At 44.3% G+C, this 14944-nt stretch overlaps 1 protein-coding gene across 2 annotated transcripts in view; it reads left to right on the top strand.

Annotated features, from left to right (window-relative positions):
* Positions 1-14944, top strand: part of FBXO40 (F-box protein 40) — a 58116-nt gene that overhangs the window by 20455 nt on the left and 22717 nt on the right. The window contains exon 3 of one of the 2 annotated variants that reach the window (XM_033943467.1): positions 5507-5689. The exons of the other annotated variant lie outside the window; for it this stretch is intronic. Coding sequence (XP_033799358.1) covers positions 5663-5689 — 27 coding nt within the window. The 5' untranslated portion in view covers positions 5507-5662. The remainder of the gene's footprint in view (positions 1-5506; positions 5690-14944) is intronic. 2 annotated transcript variants of the gene reach the window in all.

Raw genomic sequence — 14944 nt, 5'->3', positions numbered from 1 at the left:
CTTGCCTGGCTCCTGCTCGGTGATCTGGGACAGCTCTTGGATAACCTCGTCAATGAATGTCTCGTCCTCTCTGATGCTCCTCAAGCGCTTCACCTCCTCTCTTAGGCTCATCAGCTCTCGCAAGATGTCTCCGTCTAGCTGGTCTATCTCGTCCGTCTGTGTGGAGGCTGTAGTTGTCTGCTTGGGGATGGGGATGGGGAGGGCCTCGGTCTGTACAGAGACCTCTGCTCTCTGCCCTGGTTTTCCCTCTGTCTGCACGTGAACCGAGGCCATCTCCTGGATTCCTTCTGTGACCGGGCTGCCGGTCTTGATTGTAGTCTTCGCATTCCTCGTTCTTCCTGCCATTTCTAAGAAAAAAGAAAACTTTTTTTTTTTTTAAGATAGTTTCAAAGTGTGAGAGTGAGAGTGGAAGGGATAGAAAGACTGGTAGGGTCTGGTATGAGAGGACTGTCTGCTTGTTTACTAGCTAGAAGGGAATGAGAGTTAAGTAAAAAAGATAGTCTAAATGTTAAGTAACTAGTTGTATATGCCTGGTATGTGTGGAGTTCTTTTCCTTGGTGGTTGTTCCGGAGCCCTCCCTTGAGGCCCTTCGCAAAGGCGCTCTCGCTAAGGCGAGCGCCGAACGGCTGTGCGCCGTTGGCTCCTCCCCTTTTATGGGGGGGAGTTCAGCTGGTGACGTCGGGGGGGGTAGGCGGAGTTATCTCTCTCCTCTTCCCCTCGACTCCGCTCTCTCTGTTCTGCTTCCCCTCTGCTCGTTCTTAGGGTGCGCTTATTCTCTTGAGTTACCTTCATTGGTTCCAGACCCACCTCCCTTCTGTTTTCTTGAGTATCGCAGTGCACTAGTGGAGCGAAGGAATTCTGTAGAGGTAATATTAGTGAAGGTGGATGTTTCTGTGTTACATTTCGCAGTCTTCCTGAGCTTACTGTGACCCATTTATTCCTGGGCTGTTTTATTCTTTGAGGTAGAGGTGGTAAGTTGATATGATTTTGTGGAGTGATGGAAGCTTCTTTAATTGTATTCAATTCCTGTTTAAGTTTGCAGAGCTCCTCCTTAATACTAGCAAGTTGAAGACAGATGGGGCAAGCCTTAAGCCTCCAAATAGTGTGTCTTGGAATTAAAGCACCACAGTGATTGCATAGAATAAAGGTCATCTTGACTGGTTGTGAAGTGACTTGATTTGAGTAGTCCTTGATTATTTGGGTCTCTATATATGAGCAGTGATCCCTGGGGTGGGTGGGACTATAAGTCTTACCCTTATTCCTATGAAGAGGAAGAGGAAATAAGATTTAACAAAGGAAAGAGAAGGGTTTATTTTTTGTTTTTTTTAAGTAAGAAACAGGGAGGAGGAGAAGAGAAATTAAGCAGATATAATGCTGAAAATCAGTGAAAAGAGCAGAATATGAAATGCTGAGTAACTTAGCTTTTGAAGTTCACAGGGCAGACTTGTTCACAGCGCTGTCCCAAAGATAATGCAGTTAACCTTAGTAGTAAATCAGAGCCTTTCCCTTCTCCACCTAATCAGCAGACACAATGGCTGAAAACTAGACTCCACACGAGTTTACCCAGCTGAAGGAATGAGTGTTGTCACTATAGACATGGTAAGATCATTTACTCAAAAAACCCTGGAACCATTTTAACACATTACCAGAGAGACCAATTGACTCCAAACAGTCCATAAGAGTTGATCACGCTATTAAGTCAAAGGCATTACTTAAGTCGAATTGCAGGACTAGTGCACTTGTGCCCTGGCTAAATAAGCTATGGAGGGAACCTAGCAGTGAAGCAATAACGGTTTCAGTGCTGTAGCCGGAACAAAAATCTGACTGGTTATCATTTAGTATGCTGAATTTGTCCAGATAGGTTATTAAGTCCTGGTTGACCAGACCTTCCATCAATTTTACAAAGAAGGGAATGCTCACGATGGGTCTGTAATTTAATGTCAACTTGATTGATTCTTTGGGATTTTTTACAATCTGTGTGATCAGGATCTGGCCTAGGACCTCAGGAAAAGTATCCAACCGTAGAAGGGAAGAAAGCCACGTGTATAACTTGGCTTTGAAGGTGACCGGGGCAACTTTCATAACATTTGGTGGGCAACAGTCTAGTTTGCAATAGGAATCAGTGTATTTAGAGTAAAACTTGCAGAATTGATGCCAGGTGGGGATGGTAAAATTGTTCCAGATCATATCTGCCCTAGGTTCGTCTTTGAGTTGAGCAACTTGGTAGTTCAGATGGTTGGTTGTAGCGACTGATAGGGTGGATCTCAGGTTGGAGATTTTGTTGAAAAACTCAGCTAGGGCATTGGCCGGTGGTGGGGAGTCTAAGGTAGGATGGGTTAAGGTCTGAATGTCGTAAAAATTGTTGACTATTTTGAAAAGATTTTTGATGTCGGTGTTTGGAGAACCGATTTTTTTTTTTAGCATAAAAGTTAGTGCGTTTAGTTGTTATAAGTTTTTTCTACTTTTTAAATTTTATTCTCCAGTTCACTCTCTCTTTACTATCTCTAGATTTTACCCATTGTCTTTCAAGTTTTGGTAACTCCCGTTTCACCGTTCCTAGTTCAACGTCAAACCAGCCATCCAAATTTTTGTTTCTCATTTTCCTTGATTTTATGGGGGCCATTTTGTTTAGGATCTGTGTGCTCATGTTGGTCCAGGAGTCTACCGTAAATGAGTCAGGATCTGGTTTGGAAGCGATGTCAAAGTGTGACCAGAATTCTACTAGATTTACCAAGCCTCTTGTGGCTACCACTTTCTTATACCTTTTTGCCACCTTGGAATTGGATGGGGAACGTCTTGCTTGCCAGCTAAGTTGGAAGTTGCATAGTTGGTGGTCTGACCATAAGGAATCAGTCCATTGGGTCACTCTCTCACTGAGAGTGAGCCACCTTAAGAAACTGCAATAGGATAACATAGCTTGCTGAATACACTTACCTAACCAAGATTGTTGTCTACCATTCAAAAAAGATGGTATGTGAGATAAATATGAAACATTCACAACAAACAGCAAAATACCACCGATCACCATACAATAAGTGATCTACTGAGAGGAAAAGGATCTCAAAAACCTGCTTTATTAATCAGAATGAACCATAACCAAGACTTACAAGGTTCCGCATTTCTATCATTCGTCCTGAAAAACCTCTCAAAACTAATTTTATATTTTTAACGTTCCTTTCTGCCTCTCTGCTCGTTCTGCACCCCCACCCCATATCTCTTCTAGAGGCTGTTATAGGGGAAAAAACCCTCCAGGGATTCAAGACAAAGTTAGACAAGTTTCAGAATGTACGCAGGTAAGGCTAGTCTCAGGGCGACCGCATGAGCGGACTGCTGGGCACGATGGACCACTGGTCTTACCCAGAAGTGGCAATTCTTATGTTCTTATCAATGCAAGCAGCCAGTGGCGTAGTAAGGGGGATGAGGGGGGCAGTCCACCCCGGTTGCCATGTTGGTGGGGGCACCGGCACCCCTCCTCTTCTCCGCCCCCTGCTTCTTCCCATTCCTCCCCTCCACGTGCATGCCCTCTTCCCTTCCCCTATACCTCTAGTTGAAGTTGTTCATAGTGGTCAACAATGTGCTCTTTCTGACTCCATCAGCTCTCCCGCTGATGTCATTTCTGGGTGCCATGCATAGGAAGTGACATCAGAGGGAGAGCTGATGGGGTCACGAGGAGCACTTTGTTGACCGCCACGAGCAACAACTTCAAATAGAAGTACAGGGGAAGGGAAGGGGAGGCACACGCAACAGGCGGGAGTGGGGGGGGGCAGAGACAAGGGCGGGAGCAGATATAAGGGTGGGGAGGGGCACACACCCTCCCCCCTGGGCACCTCTCACCCTCGCTATGCCACTGCCAGCAGCTTCTCCAGCCTCGCATTGGCTTTCCCTCTGATGTCACTTCCTGGCCCCGTGACCGGGAAGTGATTTCAGAGGGAGCCAGGTAGGTGTGAGCAGCAGACCAGAGAAGTTGCTTGCATTGGCAAGATTTTAAAGAGGTATGGGGGTGGGGAAGGGAGGGCGTGAGCATGGTGTGGTAGTTGAAAAGATGCTGGCACCCCCACCAAGACAGCACCCAGGGCAGTCTGCCTCCCCCCTGTCCCCCCTTACTATGCCACCGTATCCATCATCTTCCCTGTGATCTATCATCTTTTCTTCTCTCCCCTCCATTTTCAGGTCCATCATTTATTTTTTTTCTTTCTTTCCTCCTTCCTCTCTACATCTTAGGTCCATCATTTCTCTCTTTTTGTTCCCTTTCCTATGATCATCTTTTCCTCCCTCCCCTCCATGCTTAGGGCCATGATTTCTCTTTATTTTTTTCTCTCCATTCATTCCCTTCTAAGTCCACCATTTTTCTCTCTTTCTTCCCTCCCCAAGACCACCATTTATTTTTCTTTCCTCCTTCCCCTCCCTTATGTCCATCATTTCTCTTTATTCCTCCCTTCCCTCTACCCCCCCTCCAGGTCCATAATTTCTCTCTCTTCTCTCCTCACTTCTACCCCCCCAGTCCATCATTTCACTCTCTTCTCCCCTTCACCCCTCAGGTGCATAACTTCTCTCTTTCTTCACACACACCCCAGCCATCATCTTTCCCTCTTTCTCTCTCTCCATCCTCTGTCCCTCATCTACCTTAAATGGTTACTTCCAGGAGGTCCTTCGCAGCAGCAGCAATTTATAGATGCTGCCTGTGGTCTGCTTGGAGCTTCTCTTTCAGTTTACTCAAGAGTGGTTCGCATCAGAACAGAGGCTCCAAGCAGGCATCAGTCTAACATATATTCTGCATGTATCATAACTGTTAGACTAAACGTGTTTCTTCTTTACCAGTTTGAGCAAAGTTTTTTCATTGTGATTTCAGTATTTTGATCTTTTATACTGAACTACAAGACTTTCTGACGTCTGACGCAGGCAGAGATGGCCTGTGTTGGGTCCATCATTAAAGTAGAATTACCTGCAACTTGAAGGCCCTTTGTGCTTTTTTTGTGTTCCTTGTGGTTTGTACTCTGAATTCCTCTTCTCTTCTATGTTATGCTCAAGTACATACAACATATACTAAAATAAAATACAGTGGGAGACCATCAGTAACATAAGCTATAAATGCCCATGTCTGCAACATAGGCACAATTTCTGCCAGTTATGCTAGTATTTTGTGAAGGTAATTAGACACCTACTTGTCTTTATAAAATTAACCTAAAATAGGTGACTGAACATATGCTTACATTAGGCACCACTTATAAAATTACCCTCTTTGTCTGTGAACCAGATTAAAATGTGCATGTTTTCATTTCATATATTAAAAATGTATATAGACCACCTTATTCCAAAGCAGCATACACAAGTACATATATACAAGTAATTATCTTATAAACCAGGAGCATTACTGTGTACACTGACCACAGTTACAGTGATGCCAGGTAATATCTGGGGAAGGGAACAATTCAGTTTTGATATTTCATGTCATGATATTTGTATAATTCTTGAAAACTGTTTTGTAAAGATTGGGTTTTTTTTTCAGGACCAACCTGCATTATAGAACAAGCTGGAAATCTTAGAACAGATGACTAAAGGTGCTAACTGAATAATGAACTAGTCTACAAAACTGATACTTCGATGTAAAAAATGAGTTGAACATAAATTAGGTGACAGAACCAGTTAAAAACACTGCAGCAAAATGCAAAAAACTTCAGGAAAATGCAAGGTATGTGAAATAGAAAAAACATTAGATCATGTTAAATGAGTGATTAATTCTATATAGGCAACAAAATTCCATCTATGCTTCTTACAGTGGATGCAGAAAAAGCCTTTGACAGAGTTCACTGGGAATTCATGTTTGCAGTTCTCCAGAAATAGGGATAGACAGGTCTTACAGGGCTCAGCTTTCAACTCTGAATTCCAACCCAAAAGCAGGCTTTCACCAATTATTAGTTCTCCATGATCAACAAATCAGAAGGACCTACTGCTGAGGAGATAGGGTATGAATAGAATCTTTGTGACTGTCCTGTCTTTATGACATTCTCCTTTCCCTTTTTCTTTTAATTTGCTATTGTTTTTTTTTAAGTTCAAAGATTTTATTGATTTTTTTAAAAAAATTGTAAACCATCTTGACTTGCATGGCAAAAAGAGCGGCATATCAAGTACTGTATACTAAACGAGAAAATAATCTTTTGAATGTTGGTTATGGTCTTGTTTTGGTTTTCTTTATTTGTTTCTTAAGCTTTTAAGAAATTTTTTCATAAATCATATAAACAATGCAAAGATTAAAGCATCCTTTGCACAGGAAGAGGACGTGACCTTGTGTTTGCACATGTAAATTTAGAGAATACTAGCACTTAAACACATTTAACTGTAACTGTAAGTGCTACTTGAGCACTATTCTATATTTTATATGCACAACTCATCCCCTTATTCTATAATCTTACATACATATAGGGCTAAATTCACTAACCTTCCAATCCGTGCCCAATTGGAGGCAGGCCAACCGATTGACCAACCATCTTCATGCAAATGGAGGTGATCGGATTGAGCTCTGGCAGTAGTGACAGGAGAAGCAGCCTTCTGTCACTGCTGTCAGGGCTCTGCCAGCTTTTTTTTAATAGGCCGCAAAATATCAGGTCTATTTAAAAAAAAAGAAAAAAAAAAAAAAAGACTCCCAACCGGCACAGCCCACCCCTGGCACGGCACTCAACATCCCCACGCCCTGGCATGGCACAGCACTTGAGACACACCCCAACACGGCATACCTGCTGCCTGGCTCGTACCTAAAAGTTGGGAGGAGGAGAGGCCTCCCATCCCTGGCCCGGCAAACCCACGGCCTGGCCCCCCAGTACCTCTATGTTAGGAGCAGGAGAGGGGCTAAGTCCTTCCTGCTCCTCTGGGTCCAGTGACGCATCTGCTGGGCCTTAGGCCCCACCCTGGTGCATCATGTGATGCACAGGGAGGAGCCTAAGGCCCTGATTGGCTCAGGTGCTTTGGGTTCCTCCCCCCTTGGGAGGGGCCTGAGGCACCTGAGCCAATCAGGGACAAAATATCTGCCCCATAAAAGAAAATTAATAAAAGACAAGCAGGCCTGTCAATAAAATGTGACTCCCACAAAGACAAACGCGCCTCCCAAGCAGGAAGGATGCCAACTCCCTCCTGCCATAAGTGCTTCAAAAAACCCCACATTGCCGATGATGCAGCATGGCACTTCCCCCCCCCCCTCCCGGCACAGCTCTCGCCTTCCCTCCCTGCGACCGGCACAGCATGGCCCTCACCCTCCCAACAGCCTACCCACCCCGGCACCAAAATGTTGGGAGCAGGAGGGGTGTTCAGTCCCTCCTGCTCCATAGGCCTCCCATCCCTGGCCCACCTTCGACTGGCCCATCCATGGTCAGGCTGGCCAGCCTGCCTACACCCACCTCCCTCTCTGTACCTTTAAAATAGTTGGGAGCAGGAGGGGGAGGCCTCAATCTCCGGGAGCATGAGGAAGCGTGGTCCTCCTGCTCCTGCACTCCCCGCCAGCCACTGCGTAATAGCGGCATTAGACCACACCTCAGCGCATCATCTGATGCATGGGGAGGGGCCTAAGGCCTTGATTGGCTGAGGCGCCTCGGGCTCCTCCCTGGGAAGATTTGGTCCGATTCTAGCCCTAAGTATGTGTAAATGCTAATGCAAGGATCTCAAAAAGGGACATGGCCAGGAGAGGAGCATGAACAGGTTGTGGGCATTCATAAAAGTTAGGCACACTGTTATAGAATATGCTTGATCTGTGCACAATTTATGCAAAGGTATTTGGGCCTGGCTTTTATCGGCATAAATGGTTGTGCCTAAATGTTAGTTACATAGACAGATGCTAGGCATGATTCTATAAACTGCACCTAACTTTGGAGGCATTTTATAGACTTGCACTAAGCACTGTTCTTTTAGGCATCATATAAAGAATATGCCCATGGTCACCGTCCAAGATGGTCGGTTGAATGCGGAGCTCCACATGCTCGGGTCTTAATTTAGCCCCTTCACCATCCAAAATATCTATAATTTGCGCAATTAAGAAACGTGTTTGAAAGGCGCTGTTGCAGACAAAAGTTTGGATAACTTGGATGGCTTCAAATGCCCATAAAGCACTAAAAGATTTTGCTTTCGTATCGAGCAGCAAGGGAGCCTCCAAGATGGTGACACCAGGCACATAGCATGCACCCTAGCCTCTGTGACACTTTGAAGGACAGTGTAGATGAAACTAGTGCTGCTTTACCTAAGGGACAGAAATGTGAAGTTTAAGTTTAAGTTTAAGTTTAAGTTTAAGTTTATTTAACTCTTGATATATCGCCTATTTAAATATTCTAAGCGATGTACATAATATCGTAAAACATAGAAACATTAATAAACATTTAAAAACAGTGAATTTCAATTTTCAATAATGACTAACAGGAAAGCGAGGGAAAGGGGGCAAAGTTACAATAAGGGTTTAAGAAAAAAGGGAAAAAACGAAAGGTTGGGTAATTTGTTACAAGGCACTCAAAGAGAAAATTAATTTTAACAAAGTAAATCCATTAGGGCTTTAAAGATCGTAGGCATCCCTAAACAAATAGGATTTTAAAAGTTTAGAAGTATCAGTGGCGGCATCCGTTTGCATTGATGTTCTATCTGGAGGGAAAATTGTAGATGGTGTGGTCCCTAAAAGAAGTGGCCCAACTTTTTTCCTGTGGAGTAATTTCTTCAGAGGGCGGCTCCAGCGAAAGGGCCTGTCCCTTCTTCAGCTTCACAGCCTTTCCGGCCTCTCTGGCAAAGAGTGAGCCAAGCCAGGGCCAGACTAACCAAGCAGTCCCCGAGGGCCACCACACAATCTGGTCCTTCAGCATGAGGTGGAGCCCTTAGAACGGGGTGTGAAACTGAGTTTGATCCAGGCACCTTTCAGACATTATAAGGGTAGTCTGAGAGTGCTGAACTACTGTTGGCTTTTCATGTTGAGCCCTAGAGCTCATAACTTGCTTGTTTGATTGCTTAGATTGAATAAGTGTTGGTGTTACTGTTGGTATGATTGTGGTATATATGGCTTGAGCATGTGGAGAGCCCTTCCTCCTGAAAACATGGTAGGCTGGTGGGAGGAGGGTCTACCTGAGACTGAGATATGAACAGGAGGAAGGGGGTGGATGGGAAGGGGGACTGGGATGAAAGTTGGAGGGTGGGAACAGATTGGGGGGGATAATCTGCAAGGTAACTACATTGACCAGAGCTTGCAGTGTAGGGGGTCTCTTTTCTGGTTGCCTGTCGGGAGAGTTTGGGGTCCGATGGCCTTGCTACTGCAGCTACTTGGTAGGTGTCATTAATGGGGTCATTGTCTGGGTTCCGACTTTTATTGATAAATGCTAGAGGGCTTAAGGTTGGGTCTAAGAGACATCTGCTGTTTCGGGAACTCTTACATTTCAAAGCCCATATTGCCTTTATTCAATAAACCCATTTTTTACCCAGTCATGAATATATTTTGAGACATCCCAGATTCCCGGGACCCTATCTGGCCTCCAACAAAGAGAATAAAAAATCTAGGGGAGTTGGGATAGTTATTGCCAAAGGGGTACAGGCAGACTGCAAAAAGGTGATTTGGGATACTGAAGGTTGATTTATATTTCTGGTGACCAAAATAGGGGGCCATTAGTTTACTTTGGTTCAGTGGCGTACCAAGGGGGGGGCGGGGGGTGGTCCGCCCCAGGTGCACAGTCCAAGGGGGTGCACAGCTGGCCACTCACCAGGGAATAGGCTGCCATTGTCGTCATCAAGAATAAGCAGGCGCCGAGTTCTCCCTCCCTGTTTTTTTTCCCCACGAGCCGACCAACTCTAGCCATCCGACGTCAATTCTGATGTCGGAGAGGATGTTCTGGGCCAGCCAATCGTTGCCTGGCTGGCCGGAATGTCCTCTCCGACATTAGAATTGACGTCAGGCAGCGAGAGTTGGTCGGCCCGCGGGGAAGAGAAGCAGGGCAAACTCGGCGCCGGCCTGTTTCCAATGGCCAGTGGCAGCCTTTCCCAAGCGGCGGTGGCAGCAGCATGTTTCCCAATGGCAGTGGAATGGGGGAGGGGAGGGAGAAAGAAAGAAAGGGGGGAGACAGGGAGCCAGAAAGAAAGAAAGGGGGGGACAGGGATCCAGAAAGAAATAAAGGGGGCAGGGTGAAAGAAAGAAAAAAAATGGGGCATGGGGAGAGAGAGAGAAAGACAGAGAAAGAAAGGGGCATGGGGAGAGAGAAAGAAAGAAAGTGGCAGGGTGAAAGAAAGAAATGGGGCACTGAGAGAGAGAGAGAAAGACAAACAGAAAGAAAGGGGGCATGGGGAGAGAGAAAGAAAGAAGGGGGTAGGGTGAAAGAAAGAAATGGGGCATGGAGAGAGAAAGAAGGGGGCAAGGTGAAAGAAAGAAAGAAATGAGGCATGGAGAGACAGAGACAGACATAGAGAAAGAAAGGGGGTATGGAGAGAGAAAGAAAGAAGACAGGGTGAAAGAAAGAAATGGGGCACGGAGAGAGAGAGAAAGACAGACAGAGAAAGAAAGGGGCATGGAGAGAGAAAGAAGGGGGCAGGGTGAAAGAAAGAAATGGGGCATGGAGAGAGAGAAAGACAAACAGAAAGAAAGGGGGCATGGGGAGAGAGAAAGAAAGAAGGGGGTAGGGTGAAAGAAAGAAAGAAATGGGGCACGGAGAGAGAGAGAAATACAGAAAGAAAGGGGGCATGGAGAGAGAAAGAAGGGGGCAAGATGAAAGAAAGAAAGAAATGAGGCATGGAGAGACAGAGACAGACATAGAGAAAGAAAGGGGGCATGGAGAGAGAAAGAAGGGGGCAGGGTGAAAGAAAGAAATGGGGCACGGAGAGAGAGAGAAAGACAGCATACAGAAAGAAAGGGGGCATGGAGAGAGAAAGAAAGAAGAGGACAGAATGAAACAAAGAAAAAGTTGGGGGAGGGAATGAGGTCTGGAGGAGAGGAAGCATATAGGAGGCTGAAAGAAGGGAAGAAATATTGGATGCACAGTCAGAAGAATAAAGTGCAACCAGAGACTGATGAAATTACCAAACAAAGGTAGGAAAAATGATTTTATTTTCAATTTAGTGATCAAAATGTGTCCGTTTTGAGAATTTATATATGCTGTCTATATTTTGCACTATGGCCCCCTTTTATTAAACCGCAATAGGAGTTTTTAGCGCAAGGAGCCTATGAGCGTCGAGAGCAGCGTGGGGCATTCAGCGCAGCTCCCTGCACTAAAAAATGCTATCGCGGTTTAGTAAAAAGGGAGGGGTATATTTGTCTATTTTTGTATAGTTGTTACTGAGGTGACATTGCATAAAGTCATCTGCCTTGACTTCTTTGAAAACCCGTGGAATATAAATGATAATTAACATTTTCTCTGCGTACAGTGTGCTTTGTGTTTTTAAAATTTTATTGTTCGTAGATCATTTTGACTTGGCCACGAAGGTAAGGGGGAGGAAGGGAGGGGAGCTGCTGAAAGACATCTAGTAATCCTTGCAGGCTTGACTGTGCAGGGAATTATTATTGTAAAATCATGTTTTGTTATGTGATTGGCATTATTTAGACTTTCATTTCTATGAATGAATAGAATGAAAATGATATAAAATTACTTGCTTGTTTTTATGTGCGTGCGCTGAAGGAAAGTGGAGAGAGAGTGGGCTGAGGACGCTGAAGGGAAATGGGGAAGAGAGAGTGGGGAGAAGACGCTGATTTATAAATTGACAATTGTACAGAATATTGTTTATTTTTATACTTTAATATAATAAGTTCAATATAAAATAATTCAAAGCTTGTGTGGATGGAATCAGGTGGTCTGTGGGGATGAGGACTGAGCTTACGGGGATTACCGTAGTCTGATAAAATGGTATTTTCTTATTTCTCATTATTTGTTTTATTTTTATTTGTTAATTTGTAAAGTGGTGATTGTTATGTATCAGTTTTTTCAAATTTACATCTACTGTCTTTATATTTTGCACAGTATGCAAATAAAGCCCACCTGATTTACATGTATGAGTTTCAGCAGCACTCACTGCAGCTGCTGGGACAAAATCCTTGTGAATAGCTTATAATATTGGTCTGTAAGATTCACAGGAATATTTTTTGTCTGTAAGATTCACAGGCAGTACCCAGCTTACCCGGCTTAAGTAGCAAAGTCACCACCGCCAAATGCCATGTCTGCAGTAGGGAAGGCTCCTCCCTCAGGGAATTGAACACCCAGACCAATATGGGATCCAATAATCCTTTGAAGTTTTTATAAAAATTATTAGTATATCCATCCAACCCTGGAGAGGTACCTGGAGGGAGGGCCCCAATCGCCTCTACCTCACTAAGCGTGATCGGAAGGGACAGCTGTAGAGCCTCCCCCTCAGAAATGGCAGGGAGCAGTACTTGTGCTACGTAAGTCTCCAGCTCAGTGGCCGAGAGGGTATCTCCATGACTGTAAATCTCTTGAAAATACTCATGGAAGCTACTGTCAAGGAGTTCAAGACCCTCTCATCGGCTGTTTTAATACATGATATGTGATTACGGAGAGCTTGTTTTTTTAAGTTTGTGGGCCAGGAGATGGCTAGGTTTATTACCAAATTTGAAATAAGTTTATTTTGTTTTCTGAAGCTGCAAGGTCACCTCAGTCAACTCCAAAGCCTGCAACTGTACCTTGAAGTCATGTTTCTTATCCTGCTCAAGGGGCATCAACTGTCACTTCCTCCCCATCCCCTCTAGGGTCTCGAGGGCACCCCTAAGCTCCCATTCCTTCAAGGATCTCAATCACTTATTTTTTACCGATAAAGCAATAACCTTGCCCCACACTAATGTTTTCAGAGCCTCCTATAATAACCATGGCTTGATGTCCGTTTTGTCATTAAAGTCCAGATATTCTATAATAGCTTTAGATAGCTCTTCCACATTCCCCAGACCTGGGAGAACGGTCATTGATCTCCAAAACACGATCTTGTCAAATATTGAACAGTACTCTATCTGACCATTCTCCTGTGTTACTGATATTGCAGGGCCTGGGAGAGGTGCACCTAAAGCCTCCTTGGAGGTTTGACAATGCATTGTTCTTGGGTCTGGGGAACAATTCTTAAAATGGATTTCTTTATTATATCATGAACCCTCCTCGCAATTTAAAATTAACGGTCATCTCTCAGAGCCTATGACATTGATGAAGGAGACAGAGATGTCCCATGTCCCCGTTACTATTTGCCATAGCAATGGAACCTCTGGCTTGCTTGATTCGAGCAAATCCTGACATACAGGGCTTATGGGTACAGGAGGAGTCCTATAAGATCTTACTTTTTCCAGATGACCCGACAAAATCTTTGAACAAGTTAACATAAGTCTTATTAGCCTATGGCCAGGCCTCAGGTTTCCATGTGAACATGGAAAAATTGGAGATCCTCAATCTGACTTTGGGTATGCAGCAGGATCAGAAGTTACAATCCCAATTCCCTTTTCATTGGGTGCATAAATCTATCAAATATCTTGGGGTCCAGTTAACGGCAGATCATGCTAATTTATTTAGGGCTAACTTCCCAGCCCTACAGAAGCAGTTGTATCAGGAACTGAATCACTGGGAGGGCATGACAATCGGGTGGATGGGAAGAATTGAGGCAGTAAAAATGTTAATATTGCTTAAATTGCTATATTGCTTCATGGCCTTGCCTATTGCAATTCCCAGGGCGTTTTTTTGATGGTTATCCAAAAAAGTGTTTGCTTGGGTAAGGTGGGCAATTCTATTTTAAGCAAAGCAGAAGGGAGGGATGGGAGTTCCTAATTTCTTTCTTTATTATCAGGCTGCTTTGATACAAGAAGCGGCAGCATGAGTAGGCTATATAGATCGTCCATGGATACATTTAGAGAAAGCCTTCTCCCTGGATATTTCTCTTTGAAGGTTACCATGGTCCCCTATAGCAATATTGCGGGCTTGACTCTGAATTGCAAATCCATTTTTGAGGGTGATCTTGCAAATCTGGTATTTCCTGTGCAAGAAAATGTTTCCAGGGTACAAGTTTTTTGTCCAGACTCCTATCTCCTTACTGGAGGGTTTTGTTCCGGGGAGGAGGACCAATGGGTTTAGGCAGGGCTTCGTACAGCCGGGCAGCTTTGGCAGTATGGGAAGATGCTATATTTCAAGTACCTGCAAGAGGAATATGGCCTGTCCTCTATGGATGCGTTTTCCTATATGCAATTAAGGCTCTTTCATGCTAAGCATGCTTTTTGGGATCTTAGCTTGGAGGAAACTAAGTTGGAACAAGTGCTGGGGTTGGATGGGGCTCTGCTTGCCCGAGATGATCCTGACAATTGGTATAAGGACCGATGGAAGCAGGAGTTGGGGAGCAGGTTGGGGGATCCTGCATGGTTAACATTATACAAATGGTTTTTTTTTCTATTTCACTTGCCTCCTCCTTAATTGAAAATGGCTATAAAATGTATTACCAATGGTACATGACTCCCAAACCCTTGTCTCAGATTTATGATCAGCATGAGAATCTATCTTGGAGGTCCTGTGAAGGTTTGGGGTCTTTTGAGCATATATGGTGGTCGTGTAATGTGATAGAGCCCTATTGGAATATAGTGGGTCAATTGATAGTTCACATTACTAAGAAACACTGTCCTATGTTGAAAGAATGCTTTCTACTTAATGCTCCCATGCCAGGTTTCCTCCTCCTCCCCCCCTCCCCAGAGAATTGTTTAGCTTTGTTTACACTGTGGCTCGTCTGGCTTTCACAAAACACTGCAATCCACAAAGGTATCTGAGCGGCAATACTTACTATGCCATCTAGGTTATGTACCTACTTATGGGGAATTCAGGAAACGCCTAAAAACATATCTGTTCCTGAAATATCTAATGGCCAAAAAGAACCAAAAAAATACCAATACTGGAGATTAATCCAAGTAGCAAAAATTGGTACTATAATATATTATACTAGTCTTTAAGCCCATTACATTAACGGGTGCTAGAACATA

This window comes from Geotrypetes seraphini, chromosome 4 (genome assembly GCF_902459505.1).
Source record: "Geotrypetes seraphini chromosome 4, aGeoSer1.1, whole genome shotgun sequence".
Taxonomy (NCBI): domain Eukaryota; kingdom Metazoa; phylum Chordata; class Amphibia; order Gymnophiona; family Dermophiidae; genus Geotrypetes; species Geotrypetes seraphini.
Note: the sequence above shows the minus strand (reverse complement) of the source record. Positions and strands in the feature narration are given on the sequence as shown.